Consider the following 18964-nt stretch of genomic DNA (forward strand, 5'->3'; position numbering starts at 1 on the left):
ACGGATTTATATGCGGTTTTAAACAATAGATAGAGCAATTCTTGAGGAAGGTTTTAGTGTATAATAAGTTTAGGTTTTGTGTAAACTGACGATATTACAACGATATTAGTTAAACATGTCGGAAAAAATTAAGCCATTCGAGAACTTTCATCGAAAACGCTGCCAAAACCTTTTGAGTTACAACAAAACAATGTATGGCGGGTTTGTACCTCTTTAATAGATCTACAAAAAAGTCCCCGGTGGTATATGTCTATCTTCCAAGGATAACCTACAATAACCATTTTTATGTGATTTCTTAATACAGTAAAATTATGGGTTATTTACGAACCTCTTTTTAACAATACAGTATTAATCCTTATCCAAATAAATAAGTTAGATATATTATGCATGTAATATAGAAAAAAATTGCCTTTTACACTACGCCAAAAAAGTTAATAGGTAATGAGTTATCGTAATATTAAAATCTCCGCGCGAGAAATTAAAAATCGATGAAACGTAGCGAAGATATCGTTGGCGTCTATATACTAATTGTACTATATATATACTAATTACTATGTATATACTATGTATGTACTATGTATATACTAATTGTTTGTTTGATTGTTTGAACGCGCTAATCTCAGGAACTACTGGTTCAAATTGAAAAAATATTTTTGTGTTGAATATACCATTAATCGTGGGAGGTTTTAGGCTATATATCATCACGCTGCGACCAATAGGAGCGAAGAAAAAGTCATAACTTATATCTTCTAACCACGCAGACGAAGTCGCGGGCAACAGCTAGTCAACTAGTATAATAAGTACGAAGAAAAATTAAACAAAAAAATCTGAAAATACTCTTAAAAATGATAAAAACGCCGCCGCCCGCGCCCCTCACCGTTGTTACAAGGCTCGGACCGCACTCGCAACAGAGCTGTGTTTCTAAAAAACTACGAATTGCATCATAATATTGAATAAAAATTGCATCTTAAATTTATTCAAATCTCATAAATACCCATTTTTTTATCATGAACGTGTTCTAGTCTTTGGATACATGAACTGGGCTGCTTTTGTAAGACGACTAAAAAATCACGTTGTGTACTTAACTATGAAAAACCTTTTTAAAATTGCGTTTTTTCTTCAATACATGTCACCATGATAAATAAATGAAAAACCTTTTCATTATAAAGTTTACTTTCATGTTTTTCCTCATATAATAACAAAAAGTAATAAAAAAAATATACTTAAATTAAAAATAGTATGATATAAAACCTGACTCTTCAAAATATATCTGTATTATTTACACTCTTGAAGTTTTTAAATCAATGTAATTTCGTAATTTGACAATGAGGACCCAATTTAAACAAAAACAGATTCAATTTATTCGTTTGATTTAATAAAAAGTTTTAAACTTTAATAATTTTTCAGCTTTCTTAAAGCTCTTTCAGCCTTTCAAAAAATGCTACCAAAATACCCTTTAAAATAATATCTAAAATATCAACAACAATATTCATATTTAATATAATTATGTAAAAGTATCAAAAATACGTATTTTTATTTCAGTTGTGAGTCTACCATTTACAAAAAAAAAAAACAACTTAAACGTAGTTTACATCGACCTTATCGCTTATAATAAGTGCACTTCATTCTGATTAACCGAATAAAAAAACATTACGTAAAGAAAATTCATAATTAAAGTAGAGATGAAAATCTATATAATGCAAATTAAAGAGCACATAAGATAATTTGGCAACATGAAGATATAAAGACATTTCCTCTTCACAATTGTCACTGAATAACAACAAATACAAGAGAAAAAATACGCATCTACTCAGTCGCAATATGGCGATCTAACAAACGGTATTTAAAAAATATTAGACGTGGACAAACCATAATAGACTCTTTTCCATCCACAACAGAGTTTAAATTAATGCTTTATAGAACAACAGTGAACTTAAACTAGCAGTACTGGTCCTTCAAAACCCGTCTCAAAATCTTCCCAGAAGGACTCTTTGGTACACTTTCTACAAATGTAATGTCCTCAACATGTTTGTAGGCAGCCACTTTTTCATTGACAAAAGCACTGAGTTCCTTCTCAGTACATTTCTGACCATTCCTCAGAACTACAAAGGCTTTTGGCGTTTCTCCTTTGGTTTGATGGGGAACGCCGATGACTGCTGCGTCTGTGACAGCTGGATGGTCGCGTAGGAGGGATTCCAGTTCTGCTGGAGGTACTTGGAAACCTTTCACCTGTGAATTGTTTAATTGATTAAGGAAGTGATTGCAATCTTGCACAGGTACGAAACGTTTTTTTTTTAATTGGACTTTTCTATAGTCGGATGCACATTGTCTGTAGAGGTCTGTCACCTCTATCAATAACCAGAGAAGACAACGAGAAAGAGGTAAATTTCAAATAAAAATTGGGTATTTATTTGTCTCAGTTGTTCGGGTACCTGCTGAGCTACTTTTATTCATTTATAGTTGATGCAAAACCCGAACCCGAAGAAAATGCTCAGACCTTCCCACACGGGAAGAAACCTGGGCCCAGCAGTAGGACGTGATTTTATATAAAGAAAACCATGAAGCCGTCGTGGAAAACTGGGATTCCAATTTTTTAATCATCAACTAGCAGTAAGCATTCTTCTGTATACGTTAAGAAACCTTTTGCTATTGACATTTTGAAATATGACATTATAATCACCTTAATGAGTTCTTTTAGTCTGTCAGCGATGGTGACGACTCCATCATTGTCGGCGACAGCCAAGTCACCAGTTCTGAACCAGCCGTCTTCGGTAAAAACCTCGCTATTTGCCTGAGGGTTATCCCTGTAGCCTTTCATCACTTGCGGACCTCGCACAAGGATCTCACCCCTCTGAAAACATAAAAAAATATTCTTACAATTTTAGGTTTACTATTGATTACTTATAAGTAAGTTACTTATATCTTTGATTGGAAGAACTATTTGTATTGACTCCAGTCATTAGCAACACAGAACGTGACTGCTGACATTTTGTTGACTCGAAAAGTATTTTAGGAATTTTCTTATTATTGAATCATGATCGGGAAATTATCGCCTTCCAAATGACAAGCTAGGCAAATATTGATTTGAAACAGACGTTTATATTTGTTTGCGAAGGTGTGGCATATTATACCTCCTCAAAAGTATAAATTTAAACTATGACAATGCAGATCTATTCCATCCAACGATTTTTGAAAAGATACGAACCTCATTAGGGCCCAAGTTCTTAAGGTTTTCGTCAACAATTCTCATTTCAGTACTTGCTAAGGGTGGTCCAGTTGCTTCGTAGCGGTTCAGTCCTTTCGGAGATATTGTGACAACTGGAGATGTCTCAGTCAAACCATAACCTTGTCTGAAGTCCAATTGACGCTGAAATTGAAAAGTACTTAGATTAAAACTGTGAAATTAGCAAAAACATATTTTTTATGTGCTGTTGGTTTTTCGTCTAGCATCGAATTACGTTAAAAGAGAGCGATCGCTCATGCAGGCTGTTATTATAATGACAAATGTGAATTCATTGTCTTAAATATTAATTAAATTCTCGTTAAAGCTATTTTCATATTTATTTTCGGACTCTGGTATTGTTTTGGATATGAAGTGCCCTGCAGTTCTAAAACACGGTACTTCGCTACTTAATTCCTCTTCCTTTATTTGATCTGCCCATTGTAAAACAATCACAAAATTTATTTATTAGTAATAAACTGTAGACCCTATCGGATACGGCAAGACGAGTCGTATGGATGCTTACCCCAGCCTTCTTCATAAGCCTTTCAACATCACTGGCTGCCAATGGTGCAGCTCCATTACAAATGCTGTCGATTGGATCAAATGTCTTTGCAGTTGCCGCTGGATGGTTGGCCATGAGTAGTACTGGAACAGGAAACAGAACGATAAATAGAGTAAAAGTTAAGGGTTCAAAGTAAAACAGATTAAGAAAATCAAAATTTGTATTTATATTACCAACAATTATAATTCTTTGAAGGATGGTATTTTTTGAAAACTCATAATTAATGACCGTAGGTAGCACACAATTAATTGACAGTAAATACCTATAGCTAATCCATATCCGTAACTAATTAGTATCTACTAACAATTAGGAAAATTACAAAGAGATTGGAATATTTTGGAATGGACACAGCAAACATCTATACTTGATAAACCTCATAAATAGATTCATCACTGCAGTCAAAAATAAACATTATCAACAAAAACAGGTCAAACATCGAACTAGCCACTCCTACATTTTATCATATTTAATGACCGATGTTAGCCGACTAGCTTTTAAATGATATGATTATCAAAGTATAAACAATAATAGTCCTTATTGACAAACAAACAAGGGGGCATCGACCCGTGTTGCCCGTACAAGTTGTCTACAATCCGGACATTCGAGTCTCGGAACGACCTTGTGGCGATATGGTTTACCAACTCGAAGTAAACAAATGAACAGCTGTATGTGTGTGTTTGTATGTGTGTACGGGCCTACGTGACGATATTTTTTATGTTTTAAACATTCCATCTATGTCAATGTGTGCTAAGTTTCACGTATTTACACATTCAAATTTTATGGACATGGTTGTGTAATTTCAAACTGTTTGCGATTCCTAATGATACTTACGCAATATGATTAACATAATACGACTGTTTTAGAATTTTGCTTGGGTTTTCGCTGATTTAATATTCTAATTTTATATCAAGTTTTGAATACATAACGCGAATACAGTATGGACATAAATATTTTTAAAATGTATGTGCCTTTACTTTTATTTTTCAAATTTGAAACTTTCGATAATCGCGTAGGACAAGTACTTTTTGATCCATAGTTTTTCGACCTGAGTCTGAGTTGTCTGTGCATTGGTCTTAAATGTTTGTGAAACCCTTCATGATAAAAATGTTAGGTAATTCCCTAGTTTCGGGAGTCGTTAAAAAATGTGACAATTCCCAAACTCGTCCTATTTTAGAAGAACCCTGCCCTTCACTCGGATATTTATAAACTGATATCAATTATCATTACTAATGAGCACAACAATACATTTCTTAAAGATGCAGACGACAGCTGACAGATAAAGCATCGACCAACTGAACCATTACAGACAAAACATAATCACTTACTTATCGGAGGTGCAACCATCACGATATTAGTCCTGTGCTTCTCGATGGTCTTCAAGTAGCTCTCCGGCGTGAACTTCGTCAAGGTCACCAGTTTCGCACCCATAGACATCTTGTGGAACATGAGAACTGACGCAGCATAGATGTGGTAAAGCGGTAACACTCCTATTATCACGTCCTGGTGAGATGCTGAGGAAATAAAAGTGAACAATATAATGGCTGTTTCATGATTTGGTATAAGTTTATTCTGAGGTATTAACGAAGCTATTGAGAGTAATCTAAACTGACGAATATATTACATAGAACGCAGTAAAGAATATTCTATCCATCCATACATACATAAATCAGCTTTTTTTTTTTGAAACACGCTGAATTGTTTTTATTTAATCTTAAAACAGTAGTAGCTGATTGTCAAATTATAATACTTTTCATAAAACTAAATTTAAAAACAAACTTACGTGTAGTATCATTGTGCATTCTAACTAATGGTTCATTAATTTGTTCGCAGTTTGCTATGATATTCCTATGCGACAACTCAACGCCTTTTGGTAGTCCTGTAGTCCCACTAGAATACGGTAGAAAGCAGATATCATTTGGACCTCTCCTCACTTCTTTAAGGCAAGACTTATCAACGTGCACATCTTCACTCAATTCGTTGAAGAGTGCTGTTCCCTCAGGGATTGGTTCCCCATTTGTTTTTACTACGATTATGGGAATATTCAATTTGGCCATTTTCAAACTCTCCCTAATTGTCGGTACCGTCTCTGGTAGTGTTACTATGATCTTCGCGTCAGATAACAACAGTTGGCGCTGGACTTCGTCTGAAATACGAAAAATATAATTGGGTTTAAAAGCTTAGTCCGCATAAGGTGAATTATGTCAAAACAATTTAACAACTTGACCATTTTTTATGAAAGTGTCTAAATTTCGTGTAATTTATGTTTTAGCGTTGACTCTTGAAATTTCAGTTAACTAATCAGCTTAGTATTAAATGGATGATAACGATTTATTACCACTTCTCACTCTCTCGCTTGAACAGCTGGGGATTTTACACGTCACTTATCTAGTGGACTGTTCAGTTTTTTTCCAGTACAATCTAAAAGTACTCACGGGCAGTATAAATTGGATTGAGGGTGGTTATCACTCCTCCTGCCTCCAATATCCCCAGGGATACCACGTGGTAGTCGGGAATGTTTGGGAGCATCACCGCCACGGTATCCCCATCGCGAACCTTGAACTTCCTGCGAAGGTTTGCTGCGAATGTGTTTGACAGTTTAAAAGCTTTTTCGTAAGTGTACCCGCGGCCCGTGACAGCACATACCTGAAAGAAATAGAAGTGATATCAATACAGACTAAAAAGATGAACGAAAATCCTTTGTTGCTGCTTGATGGATGGACAGGAGGATGGAGGATAAAAACGATGTAAGTGAAAGTGATAGCGCATTGACTGACACGACAGGAACAAAAAAATGTGTTGAGCCGAATAAAACGGGATAAGAACAAGAAGGAAAGAAGTCTATGCTTATACAGTTACATTAACCAATTTTAAAGACGATGGAAATTGTGAGACTTATTTTAGAAAAGTAGTGACGACAAAACTTAAGAGCTCTGGCTTTGAGAGGTAATAGTGGTGAGATCATACATATTATGTTTCGAGAATCCATAGAATGATAGTCAGTAGTAAACTTGTAAACCTATTATTAATATTCTTTGTAGTGTCGCTACCCAAAATTGTCCTATGCATTCTAAAAACAAATTAATCAGTAAATTCCTTTTGTTTTGAACAATAATAATATATCCAACCGCTGATAAGATTACACCTGGCAAAACATTTAAAAACGTAGTCATTGTAAACAGATTAGTTATCAAGTGCACTCACTGTTGATTATGTAAACCCGATACTCAGATATGATAATAACTACTGGTTTGACAGGTATTCCTAGAACATTTCACTATAATTTTATCAGTTTGAAAGCTACTCTATCAGTTTGTCAAAAATTATGTATGTTCGAATTTCATAATGTAGAATAGAATATTGATTATTGCACACCACAAAAGGACAGGATTGGATACAAATAAATAGTTATATATCCTGGGACAACTCACACACGGTTATCTGATCCCAAGCTAAGCAGAGCTTGTGTTATGGTAACCAGATTACTGATAAACTTACTTAAATATTTCTAAATACATACATATTATAGATAAATTACACCCAGACACCAGAACAAATGATCAAGCTCATCACACAACATTTGTCCTGGGCGGGAATCGAACCCACGACCTCCGGTATAACAGTCAGGGTCACTAACCACTAGACCAACAGGCCCGTCAAATGTATATGGTGCCACAACGGGCGGTATTATGGCTAAAAGTGATCTTTTACAGACAACATTTGGATGGACTAGATTCTGGAATACGGATCATAGAATAAATTATAAAAATGGAATAGCTCATTCAAAGGATTTCTCAATGTTACTTTTACCTTCTAAATTAAAGGTTGCCACGTTTAAATTGTGGAATTTCTGGTGGGTCTCAAGGATAATATCTGTAGGGGTAAATCAATGTATTTGGTATGGTAAAGGCATGGCAATGATATTTTTATGCCACGTCAAGCCATCCTTGCTCTCGACAGTAATGGTATAGCTTATCTTCTTGATGTTTGTGAGAAGCGGCACTGTATTGAAGATAAAGCAAGACAAGCGACAACTGCCGCCGTGTCGAAACACGACAGATATTAGTCAAAAAGGGATAGCTTATGTTTTTAAATTGAAAGCAAAAAAAAGAGAAGAAATTAGAAAAAAAGATAAGATACATAAAAAAGATCACATCAACTAGGCAAAATATTAACAAAAACGAAATTGACTTTAATCTCGATCCGTATATACTTCTTTATATCCACATAATAACCGAGTAATTTCTTGTTCAAAACACGTTAGTTATGAATGATCTACTACGTTAAGTTTAATGGTCTCAAATTGGTCCACTATCAAAGCCTCTACGTGATGTTATGCACGTAGCCACTCTGCCTTAATTACTGTTACCATTATTTTTCATTTGCTTTTTTACCATCGTGATAATGATTTAAATAAAACACCGTGTTTCCTCATCATCAATGGATTTTAAGTCAACATTTATTATAATTATCGAAGAAGTATTGAGATTTGAAATGATAGTTGTGCTAAGTCGAAATTAGTAGCTTAGTGTATGAAGTTTCTGCATCGAACTCTGTTTTGCAAATTCATATCTTTAGCAGAAGTGGGATTCCAAATACAACCAAATACTCCGGATACAAGTTTTATATATACCAATTACCATTACACAATTCTCATATATGTAGAATTATCATAAACTCAAGTACTAATTCTACATTATTAAGAAAGACTCCAGTTTAACAAGCCTTGTTTTTTTCCGCTGGGCGATAGTTGTTTTAAACCTTCACAAACCAATTCAGGGTTTGTTTACCAACGCAATATGGAAGCCGTTTTGAGCAAGTAGCAGTCACTGAAGAAGTTATGAATATAGCGGTGAATAAACGGAGAAATACCGGAAACAGAGGAAATGTTTATGCAACAAAGATTTAAAGCATTTAAATGCAAACATGACGACTATACTTAGTGGTAAAAAATGACAAAAAATATCTATAGCTACAGCTACAATTTTTTTCAACGGGATTTCAAATATGGTTATGAAATAAAAAATGGGGAGGAATTTTTTCCAAATTAGAAATTCGATCACGTAGGACAAGCGTTTGTATGATCCACGAATAATTGTCCTGGGTCTTTGTGCAATTGACATAATTGTTTGTAAAACCCCGCGACACAAAGTATAAATTAGTGAGGCAGTCTATTCAAAGGGCAAACATTTTAACTTTATATTATTTTGCTGCGGTTGTCAGCAGATGTATGAGGACCTGCCCAAGATCGGGATAGCGTTGACGCCAGGTCTTGGCCTAGCAATGAATGGCAATAGGGATAATGATGAATATTATACTTACAGAGACAGTCCTCTCCGGCCATTTGTCCAGGTTCTGCCAAACGTAGTCGTATAAAGTGTACTTCGGTATTTCAATACTTTTGTACGGCGACTTGATCACTTTATCCTGAGTCCATACACTGTGCTTCCTGATCGCAGAACTTGCATATTTTGAACTCTGTTTCACGGAACATAAAGTTGTTTTCACCGTGAATAAATTTTTGGGCACCATTGTCCTGTAACGAAGAATGTTCATTATTATAAAACAGTAGCAACTGCAAAGGATTTCTGGTTATTACAGGTTTTGATCGACGGACTTCTGTTTTATATAATATTATTATCACTTACATAATGATAAAAATATTTATATACATATATCAGTACAAAGTCCGTTACATATGACAAACGAAAAATGAAATCGAAAACACAGCTGGAATTGTAACAATGATTGTTGAGATGTTATCATTCAACAATTCATTTATTATGCTGTGTACAGATATACCCAGTAGAAATTAAACTAATGAATCCCTTGCTGGTCCTGTCTGATGGACACCACGACCTAAAGTAAAATTGTAGGAGAAGCAGAAGAAAAATACTACTATATAAAGTCCTGACTGTTAAGCCAGACGTCTGGCTACCACGACTTAAACGAATGTTGTAACGGATTCTAATGCAGTCTATCGTTTTCTCGGGACATAACAGCGAGAGCTGGCTGCTTTTCGTTGGCAATCATTGTTGATCCATGTTTACGGGGGTTGCAATCACGGGCATTTGTAGCGGGCTTGTCCCTTGATTGATAAGCTTCCACGACTGGAACAGTCTTACCAAGAGGACATGTTATTCTTCCTGTATGGCTAAAAATAAACCAATCGTCGGACAGCAGGTATAGTTACCGGCATGGATCTTGAGCGCTGACCTTCACCTGCGCAGAAGTGATTTGTTGGGTGTCTTTTGCGGTATGAAGTGAGGTGCGGGGCGGATAAATTGCAGTGATTGGCCCGTAGCGCATCGCGTCATAGCCGTCACTCGTGATTGGTTGAAATTCGTTCTTTGCTGTAGTTGCATGCATCACAAGACGTCGAGTACGCACAATTGATTGGCGTTTTATTTTACGATGCGCAAAGCGATCCCCACTCTTCTACCGAGCGCTTAAGATCCATGCCGGTAACTATATATACAGCTATACATATATGTGACAGATGTCGCACAACAGTTACACTTGTCATAACACATTGTGAGTAGTGAAGGCAAGTAAAGGTAAGAAAGTTATTCAAGAACATAGTGTGGATGCAGGCGTGACATCACGGCCGAATATAACAAATTATAATTACAACCTTTTGATATGCAAAACGAGAATAGTAATAATGGTAATGGTACGGCCAAAATCAGTCCTTAGCAGTTTTTCTCTATACAACTTATACGAGTTATTATATTACGATTAAGGCCAAAGATCAAGCGTCATATTTTTTTTTGGGTTTCGTGTATACACAGCCTTATGACATAATAGCTGTAAAAAAAAAAGGTTTTTGTTGCATATTTTAGTACAAATTTGCTTGTAATGCTTACATAACAATCGTTATTGTAATTACTACAGAATACTGATGTCAGGCGTTTTTATCTTCCAAACTAAAACACCCCACATTAATGACTAATTATGGCTCTATCTTATCTTTTCCAGGTCTTTATTTAGTAATTAAGACTAGGTATTAGGCTTATACTCAGTTAATTATTAAAGGACGTTTTATTTTTGCGTGTAAATCTAAGGCCTTATAAGCGCAATCCGTTTTCTTTTTAGAACATAATAATATTACATTTTTAAAGTTCTTAAAAATTTAATGTCGTGATGTGGGTTCCCTCAAATATTGATGAGCATTATGAACGAGTCGACCCATACATGCCGCTTGCAGCCACAGACTTGCTATATCGTTCTTTCCTCAAAAGGCCAGTCTGGGAAATACTCTATTCTCTCATTTAAACAATATCCAATGGCCTGGATTTTAAAAGACATCCCTGAGTTTGTTTCAAAATTTCTTCCGAGGATAAAAGTGCACCCTGAAATCAATTTTCTCTTCTTCCTGTTCATTTTTCCTTTTTTTCGACACCTGACTTCCATTTCTCCAGATTATTTTTTATGTTTCGTAAACTTCAAAGTATAAAACAAAAAACCTTATTCCATCGCAAACGTTAACGTTTAGTACTTGTAATGTAGCTAATGCCATTCAAATGAGTTGATAAGGGCTCGATAAAAATCTAATGATACGGTCACACGGACTAAGATTACAAGCGGTAATCTTCCAAAGCATTATCGTAATATTCCTACGTTTTGTTTATAATGTATTTTTGTTTTTAATGGGTTTATAATTTTCTTCTGTGATTTTTCCTACTTTGAATTTGGACTGAATTTTTAGCTGGACTTAGGTACTGGACTGGTGATTTCTAACTGCATTTAGAGCCTTATTCCGTACTTTGTTGAGATTTATTTCAATTTTTCAGTTTTATTTCAGTTTTAGACTTCACGTAGCGATGTGATAAATTCAACAAAATGTCGTTCCCTTCACAGGAAAAGTATTTATGAGATCCAGAACCTCTTGTTTTAAGATTCTGTGGTACATGACATGTCATTGTGATTTGAATCGTTAAAAAATGGTTTACTCTACTTGTGGGAGTAGTTAATATTGTTAATAATAAAATAATTACGACGTTTTATCATGCAAGTGTGGCCTTTCTCCTAAAAAATCTTTGTTGTTCGACAGTTAACGTATGTACTAAATCTTTTATTTGTACTAGTTTAGATTGTAAGCCGGTATGTTTAATGATAATTAGTTAATTTACATTCACTTTTGTTTGTCTTTCTGCATAATGCATTAACTTGTAGTCAAGATTCAAGATAAGGTTTTTAAACGCAAATATTATATGAAACAAGTTTCCAAATAAACGTGTTGGTAGTATTATGTTGAGCATAAGTCATACAAATAATGTTATTAGTTTTGACATCTAGTACATAAGACGACGTTAATTATGTAAATATTAAACTGAACTTAAATATTTTTTTTACTTAAATATAAAAAATAACGTAATACTTGTAAAGTAGTTGCGTAAGCACGGTATTTATAGCGATATATGTTAAAAGCGTTATGGGGGTTTGTTTATTTAATAGCTTATATTCACACGAAGTAGTGGAAAACACAACATTACATAGAATATAATATGTAGGTACACGGGTACTGCTTATTTCACAAGAGATCCTTAACAGCAGACCCGTAAAAGGAAACGTGGTTGATGAATAAGATGTTCGAAATAATAGAGTTAAAAATAGAATAAAAAACTTAGTTTCACGCTAATCTACTTATCGCGAAGGTAAAGGGATCACAGAGATGTCACTGTTACATGGTAAAAACAAATGAGTCTTAAATCATTGTCCCGTGAAACCAAAAACAATGAAATTTATATTTAAAGCAGACAAAAATACATTTGTCACGGAATTAGAGCCTTAATTTCAACAAGATAATGCTAACAAAGAACGTTTTGTAATGACGTTAATTACAGAAATTATTTATTTATTTTATAAGAAAACAAAGAGGTTTCATATAAAATAAACTGAAGTAGGACTGAAAACAAAACACGATCATTAATTCATCTGTCAACGATGATGACTTTTCTTTATGTAGCAATAAATAAAGGACGTCCAATAACCGTTGAATGTGATTTGCGAGATGAACCAATTGTAGACAATTTATTCACAAGTGACACAACGTCATCTAGTCAAAATATTCGTTCTCTTCAAACAAAAATGTGCTCTATGTGAGAATCAAACCTACCACCTTCGTTATAGCAATCAAGGCTATTACTATACCAAAAGGCTAGTCAAACACCCTTTTTGTACACTTTACCTTATTCACATAGAAGATAAAATATGTTCTTGTAAGGCTCTGATACCTGGCAGTGTTAAACTCCAAGCAACTATAGCCGAATAAAGTCATAGAGCATCTATAGTGTATTATGAGATGGTGGTTCAAAGAGACACGTTAAAAATAATATATATCGAATGGCTTGTACTAATCGTCAAAAAAACGCTTCAACAACTAGATATAAAAATATAATCATGTTTAGGTGGTAATAACATAAATAAGTACATGTCAAAACGGTTTGATTAAATCCAATTACTTGATTTACTACATTTATAAATGACTTCATAGATACTACATGGGAACGCATAGACCTGTTCATTCTATTTTTAGAATCTGATACACAGTTCAGTCAACAAGATAATTATGCATAAAGATGAATACTTCAAGACTTGAGCAGTGTAGGAAAACTATGGAGCAAATAGGTAAAAATGCTGAATTGCGTGATTCAATTTGTGGGTGTCTTCAACTACTTGATAACTTCATCAGTCTTAGTTCAGAAGGGAATGATAATTGGTAGAGTCCCTGGGTTTAATTCGCTTTTGTTCCTCGACTGAGTAAATGGTCTATGAAAGGGAATTTCCTACAAACTAGTTTTATTTCTGATATAAAAGAGTTTAAACGGTCAACCAAAAACAGTATGAATGCAGTTTTGGGCGAGTGACGCTGTTATAGGTCACTATCTTGTCATGACTCTCTTCTACAACTGAAGTTGTCTTAATTTACTGAGTGGGGATATGCTGGTGACGGCCAGCGCGATTGCTCGAAAGGGTAACATGGTGAGCAGGGGTGGGTTTTAGTCAGAGAAAGTCTGATCATACTCAACCTGACGAAGGAGAAATTATTTCATAATAGTCCATCTAATTATGTTCAAAGATAAATTTGGCAAATGCGAACAAATTAAGGACTTCGGTTGTAGCCGAGCATAACCCGGCGATCTAGATAAATACACGGAAGTAAACGGCTCTTAAAAAGTTAAGAATCCGCCACACGAAAGTCATTTTAATAATAAATACGATATCACAATCTCTTTCAATATCAATATTAAGTAATAGTTAAGCACAAAAAGCCTTCATTATAATTTCCGCGTAAAGCTTCTGGTAAGCTTAAACAGCAACAAGTTCGTTTAAAACGAAAGGTCATGAACGTTCTGCTATTAATAAACAAAACTGCATGCACTGTTGTGTTGTTGGCGCTATAAGTGCAAAATACAATAGTGATGAATCATCGTGAACGTTTTTAAGGAATAAAAATTGTGCTGTTCGTCCTCGAAAATTAAAACGAATTGAAACTTTAAGATTAAATTGTCTGTGGGACACTTCTTTCATCATCATCATCAGCCCATATTTGTCCACTGCTAGACGTAGGCCTACTCAATTGCACGAAATCAAGAACTATTTTCGGCTGCTCCCACAGCCATTTCTTTTGTTCTTACAAGAAAATCATACAACCGACTTCAAATAAAAACTACTAAGCCAAACTTGATGATTTTTTGTGGTACATACCAAATTACGCCTAATTTACGCCAATTATTATTATAAAAAGAACCTATGAAATCGGTTCATCCAGGTGCGAAAACAATAACAGACGAATTGAGAACCTCCTACTCTTTGAAGCCGGGTGAAAATTTATTGGCGTTATTGTATTCGGCCAAGGGACGTAAACCATCAGTTCAACAAAATTCCCATCAAGTGACGTCTTTTGGTTCTATATTCTGATTGAGCATTCGGTCGTTTGAATTATACTCCCGTGTATTTGCCCGAAATGTTTGTCATTAGCCGCCTTTACTCTTGATAAACATTCTTAGGTACACTGGAATGAAATAGGTTCCCTACCTACAGCTACATTAAGCTGTGAATAGTGTTCAATTGTTTTAAGTGTTACTTATATTTGTGAGCGTGGGAAAAATATCTTATTGTGAATTAAATACATCGATACACAATAGGTGCATAAATACAACTACATGGTTTGATATATCTAGGGTGTGAAACGAATTGTTGTTTGCTGTTTGAAAAAGAATTTTTAACCGTGAACGTGTTGACGTTTAATATTTAATGACAATCAAACATATTTTTTCATCTGTTGTTTTTCCGTAGGACCTTTTCCTATAAACATTTTATAGAACCCAAAGAGTCAGTCTGGATAGTTTTCTTATGACCTTTCGTCCGCTATTTTGTTATCTACTGCTGTTCCAGATTCTAATCTTAATAATTACATAACGTTAATTAAGTACTGATAAATGTAGGTAAAGTCATAGATATTCAACTCAGTTCGAGTGAAGTTGACCTGTGACTATTAAATAGGAAGGTATCATTAGAATGACAGATTACTGGAGTCCCAAGTTCAATACGATCACAGCGAATGTTTGTTGACGTCATAAATGTGCTAATATTTAAAGAAGAGGCTTATGTGTAAAAATGCAAAAAATGCTTAACGAAACGCCTGTTAATAATTAATTGCCAAACACGACCTTATGACTTGGTAATAAGAGCTATGACTATTACACATAACTTGTCTAGACAAAATGCATTAAATACTACATGCACCGAATATTTACGCACAACGAACACCAACAAACAATTGAAAAACAAAAGTAAATTCCACATTTAAAAATAACTTACATTTTTATTCAAATAAAGTACATGTAGGACTTGGGCAATCACTATTCAAACATTTAAAGTGGGAATAACACTGGCACAATAGTTATATTTTTGTTCGGACGGTACACGCGCGTTCACGACGACTGCGCGTTGTGTACTAAATAAAATAGTTCTGTGTACTACTGTCGTGTGCAACTTGCGAGTGTGAATCGAAAACACTTGGTTATCGGGTGTGGCAGCGATTAGCGTTGTGTGCAGTTTATGACAGAGTTGTAGTCGAGCTACCGGTTTTGGGATCCGTAAAAATGTTTGTAAACAAGTTGTTTGCGGAGCGTTTTAAAGTTCTCGGCTAATTCCTAGCTACAGTTTTAGCTGTAGCAAGGATACACTTATAATTTACATTATATTATAGGCATTGGATTAATTTATGCATTAGAAAAAGATATAATTTTTAAAGCCTTTACTAGTCAAAAGTACGGAACTGGAGTGGAATATAAAAAATGTAAGATAGATCAAGTAAGATCGCAGCCAATAAATTGTTGCAATGAAATATCGTTTGAGCCGATTGAAGTTAGTGGTAGATTATTGTCGAGGTTTATTTTTACTAAACATGAATGTTAAACACATTGGGTATTCTCAGTATATTTTTTGTAGCAAGTGAAATTTAAATTCAGTTTTACCATCCTACTATCTACATTTGATAAAACAACTCTCGCAATAAATTAATAACACATTTTTATAAACAAACAAGTTCTTTAATCAGTCGTTATCATGCAGTTCTTAAAAACGACACTGTCAACACAACACTGGAAGGTGGAAAACAGAGTGTGTGACGGCTGTGTTTCTGCAGCTTGCACACGACATTGACCGCATATGAATTCAAGTGTGAAGTCATCCATTCTAAAAACGATAAACGGTATTAAGGAAACTAAATGCTTCCTTAAAATAGTAAAAAAAACGTAAAATCACAGAAGTTTTGGTTTATTCTTCAAATAATTATCTGTATTTACAGTCTTTTCGAGGCCTAACAGTAAGGTTTATAACAAGAGTCTCGGTTTCAGCGCAACTATAAAAACAATAAAATAAGTGATACCGCTAAATAAAACTCCATTACAAGAGCTATGAAGTAGATTAAAGTTCTTCTTAGTTGTATATCTCGCAGCGCCATCTAGGTGTTTTGTAAAAAAGTCTTCATAATAGCTTACTACAATGCTTACTAGATGGCGTTACACAGGTCGTTATACTTGTTCAAATATTTATAGCCTCCACAAGAGTTCATGAACCATTGCTACCAAAATACAAACTGTCGTTATGCTGGCAAGCAATTATGAATTGACGTAACATAATATCTACATTAAGTCAAAGTTCATACCTAATAATTCAATAGATTATTATTCCTCACGTTTCTTATTTTTATCAACAATTTGAATTATAAACAGTGTTGACCTTTTCGTTTTATCGCAATTTCTATTCAATGTCAAGTCAAGGTTTATTCACGTTGGAAAACATTTCTTCATTCCTTTCACGGATGCTTTTCATCCCGAATAATATTTAATTTAATAATGAATAATTAATGCAAAAAACTGTCCTGGAAATGAATGATGGATAAGTGCCAAACAAACTAAATTAGGCTACTAAGTAGCACTTTCTGACGGTCAAATTACATTAGACACCACCAATTTCGCCCACCCTTCCTAAGTGCTTTTGCTGTGAGAGAAGAAACGGCGCAACATAGTGTGTGTGTGTATAACAGAACGCTGCCTTTCTGCCTACAAAATAAAAACTAAATGATAAAAGTTTGGTATCCAAGACCAGTTACCACGATGAAACACTACTCACAATTCAATCTCTGGAAACCAGTTACTTTGCTTGGCTTATACTTTCTAACCCATTCCACCCCACAAGTGGGATGTTGTCTTTTTTTCGGATGGGATATCATCAAATGACTCCTTTCGCTTTGGACTGCAGATGGCAATCGCTTTTTGCAACAGAAGGGTGAAAAAACACAAGCTATAATAAAAATTAATTTATTTCTTACGCATATTATAAAACAATTACCTTATAAGTACTTTGCACCTACCCACATCGATATTAACACATAACATAAAATCCCATACCTTCGATTTTTAATTCCTTTAATAAAACATGTATTCTTTTGTTTAAGAGATCAATATCAAAAGGAATATAAATGGGCGTAAAACAGATAAATACAATTCTCTTGGTTGGTATAGGATGCCTAACATCAATACTAAATTTACGACCTTAAAGCTTAGGACTTAAGGTAGTTATTTCATAATCAACATTTCGTTTGACGTTTGGCTTCAGAACTTGCATTTTTTTAAACAGTGGGTTGTGCCTTATCTTACTTTATATATTACATACAAACTTGTACAGAAGCTATCAAATAACCACCATTTTTCGAGGTCATTTCATATTGATACTTATAAATACTCTATCTACGTCCACTATCTTTATTTACATTTGGCTGGCTGTCAATTTTTTCAGGGTCATATTTTTCCATAATATAAATAGGAAAATAAAATACATTGAATGTTAAATGTCTGACCGTCAATTTAAAGTTCATCGACAAATTAATTTGGCACGATTACTATAGGATCTTAGGGCTTTAGGGCTATTATCGTTGAGTGAGAGAGATGTATCAACATGTATCTCACTTCCACAATATCACACATACTGATTCTAGACTTCACAGGCATTGTGATTAAAATTAGTTACGTTGTCCATATAAGGCTTTTGCAAATAGTCGCTAAAACTGATATCATGGGCAATCCTTATAAATGTATGGTCCAACTACTAAACGACTCTATACAGAGCCCAAAAACTTGGTCCAGTAGTGTCCATTCGAATAAGGATTAATTTCCCATTATCATAATTAATTTTTGACTACCGAAAATACCAATGAACACCGAACACAGAAAAAATAGGAATTAAAAACAAGATTAAATGCAAATATTTGGAAGAAATTAGAAGCTTTAAATCCTTCACAGTAATATAAGTAGATATTAAAGTAAAAAGGTGGAGTCTTTAAATATGACGGTCTAAATTCAGAACAATAAGAACTGTGGCAAAATTTAACATGGTTGACAGCTCTGATATAACAGTTATATAACAAAAAATGGTTTCCCGATAATCTTAAAATGACCTTAAAATAAATAACAATAATCGATATTTAATTCTCCATTCATTTTGAACCAATACTATTAGACCAATTTAAATTTGCCTCTTTGACCAGCTGAAAACGATTTTAGGCAATTTTGAGAATATAGGAACCATTCGACAAACCAATTCTCAAAGAAGTTTATCCTTAACATAATTTCGCTACCTGCACGTTTACTATGAGATCCTGAAGCAGGACT

General features: G+C 34.4%; 1 protein-coding gene across 1 annotated transcript; it reads right to left on the reverse strand.

Annotated features, from left to right (window-relative positions):
* Positions 1–1161: 1161 nt before the first annotated feature.
* On the reverse strand, positions 1162–15767 carry LOC113495820 (4-coumarate--CoA ligase 1-like). Its single transcript, XM_026874784.1, has 9 exons — positions 15609–15767; positions 9105–9318; positions 6218–6428; positions 5566–5928; positions 5111–5296; positions 3747–3868; positions 3206–3367; positions 2681–2851; positions 1162–2229 (listed from the first exon to the last, which is right to left on the reverse strand). Coding segments are annotated over exons 1-9 (1722 nt in total). The 5' UTR covers positions 15611–15767; the 3' UTR covers positions 1162–1938.
* Positions 15768–18964: the final 3197 nt, after the last annotated feature.

Source organism: Trichoplusia ni, chromosome 7, assembly GCF_003590095.1.
Source record: "Trichoplusia ni isolate ovarian cell line Hi5 chromosome 7, tn1, whole genome shotgun sequence".
NCBI classification, from domain to species: Eukaryota; Metazoa; Arthropoda; class Insecta; order Lepidoptera; family Noctuidae; genus Trichoplusia; species Trichoplusia ni.

Excerpts from the sequence above, each read along its gene's own strand:
- LOC113495820 (XM_026874784.1), bottom strand. Across the intron at positions 5,297-5,565 it reads AATGCACAATGATACTACAC|CATCTCACCAGGACGTGATA; the intron begins GTAAGTTTGTTT and ends TTATTTCCTCAG. Across the intron at positions 3,368-3,746 it reads GGCTTATGAAGAAGGCTGGG|CGTCAATTGGACTTCAGACA; the intron begins GTAAGCATCCAT and ends TTTCAATTTCAG.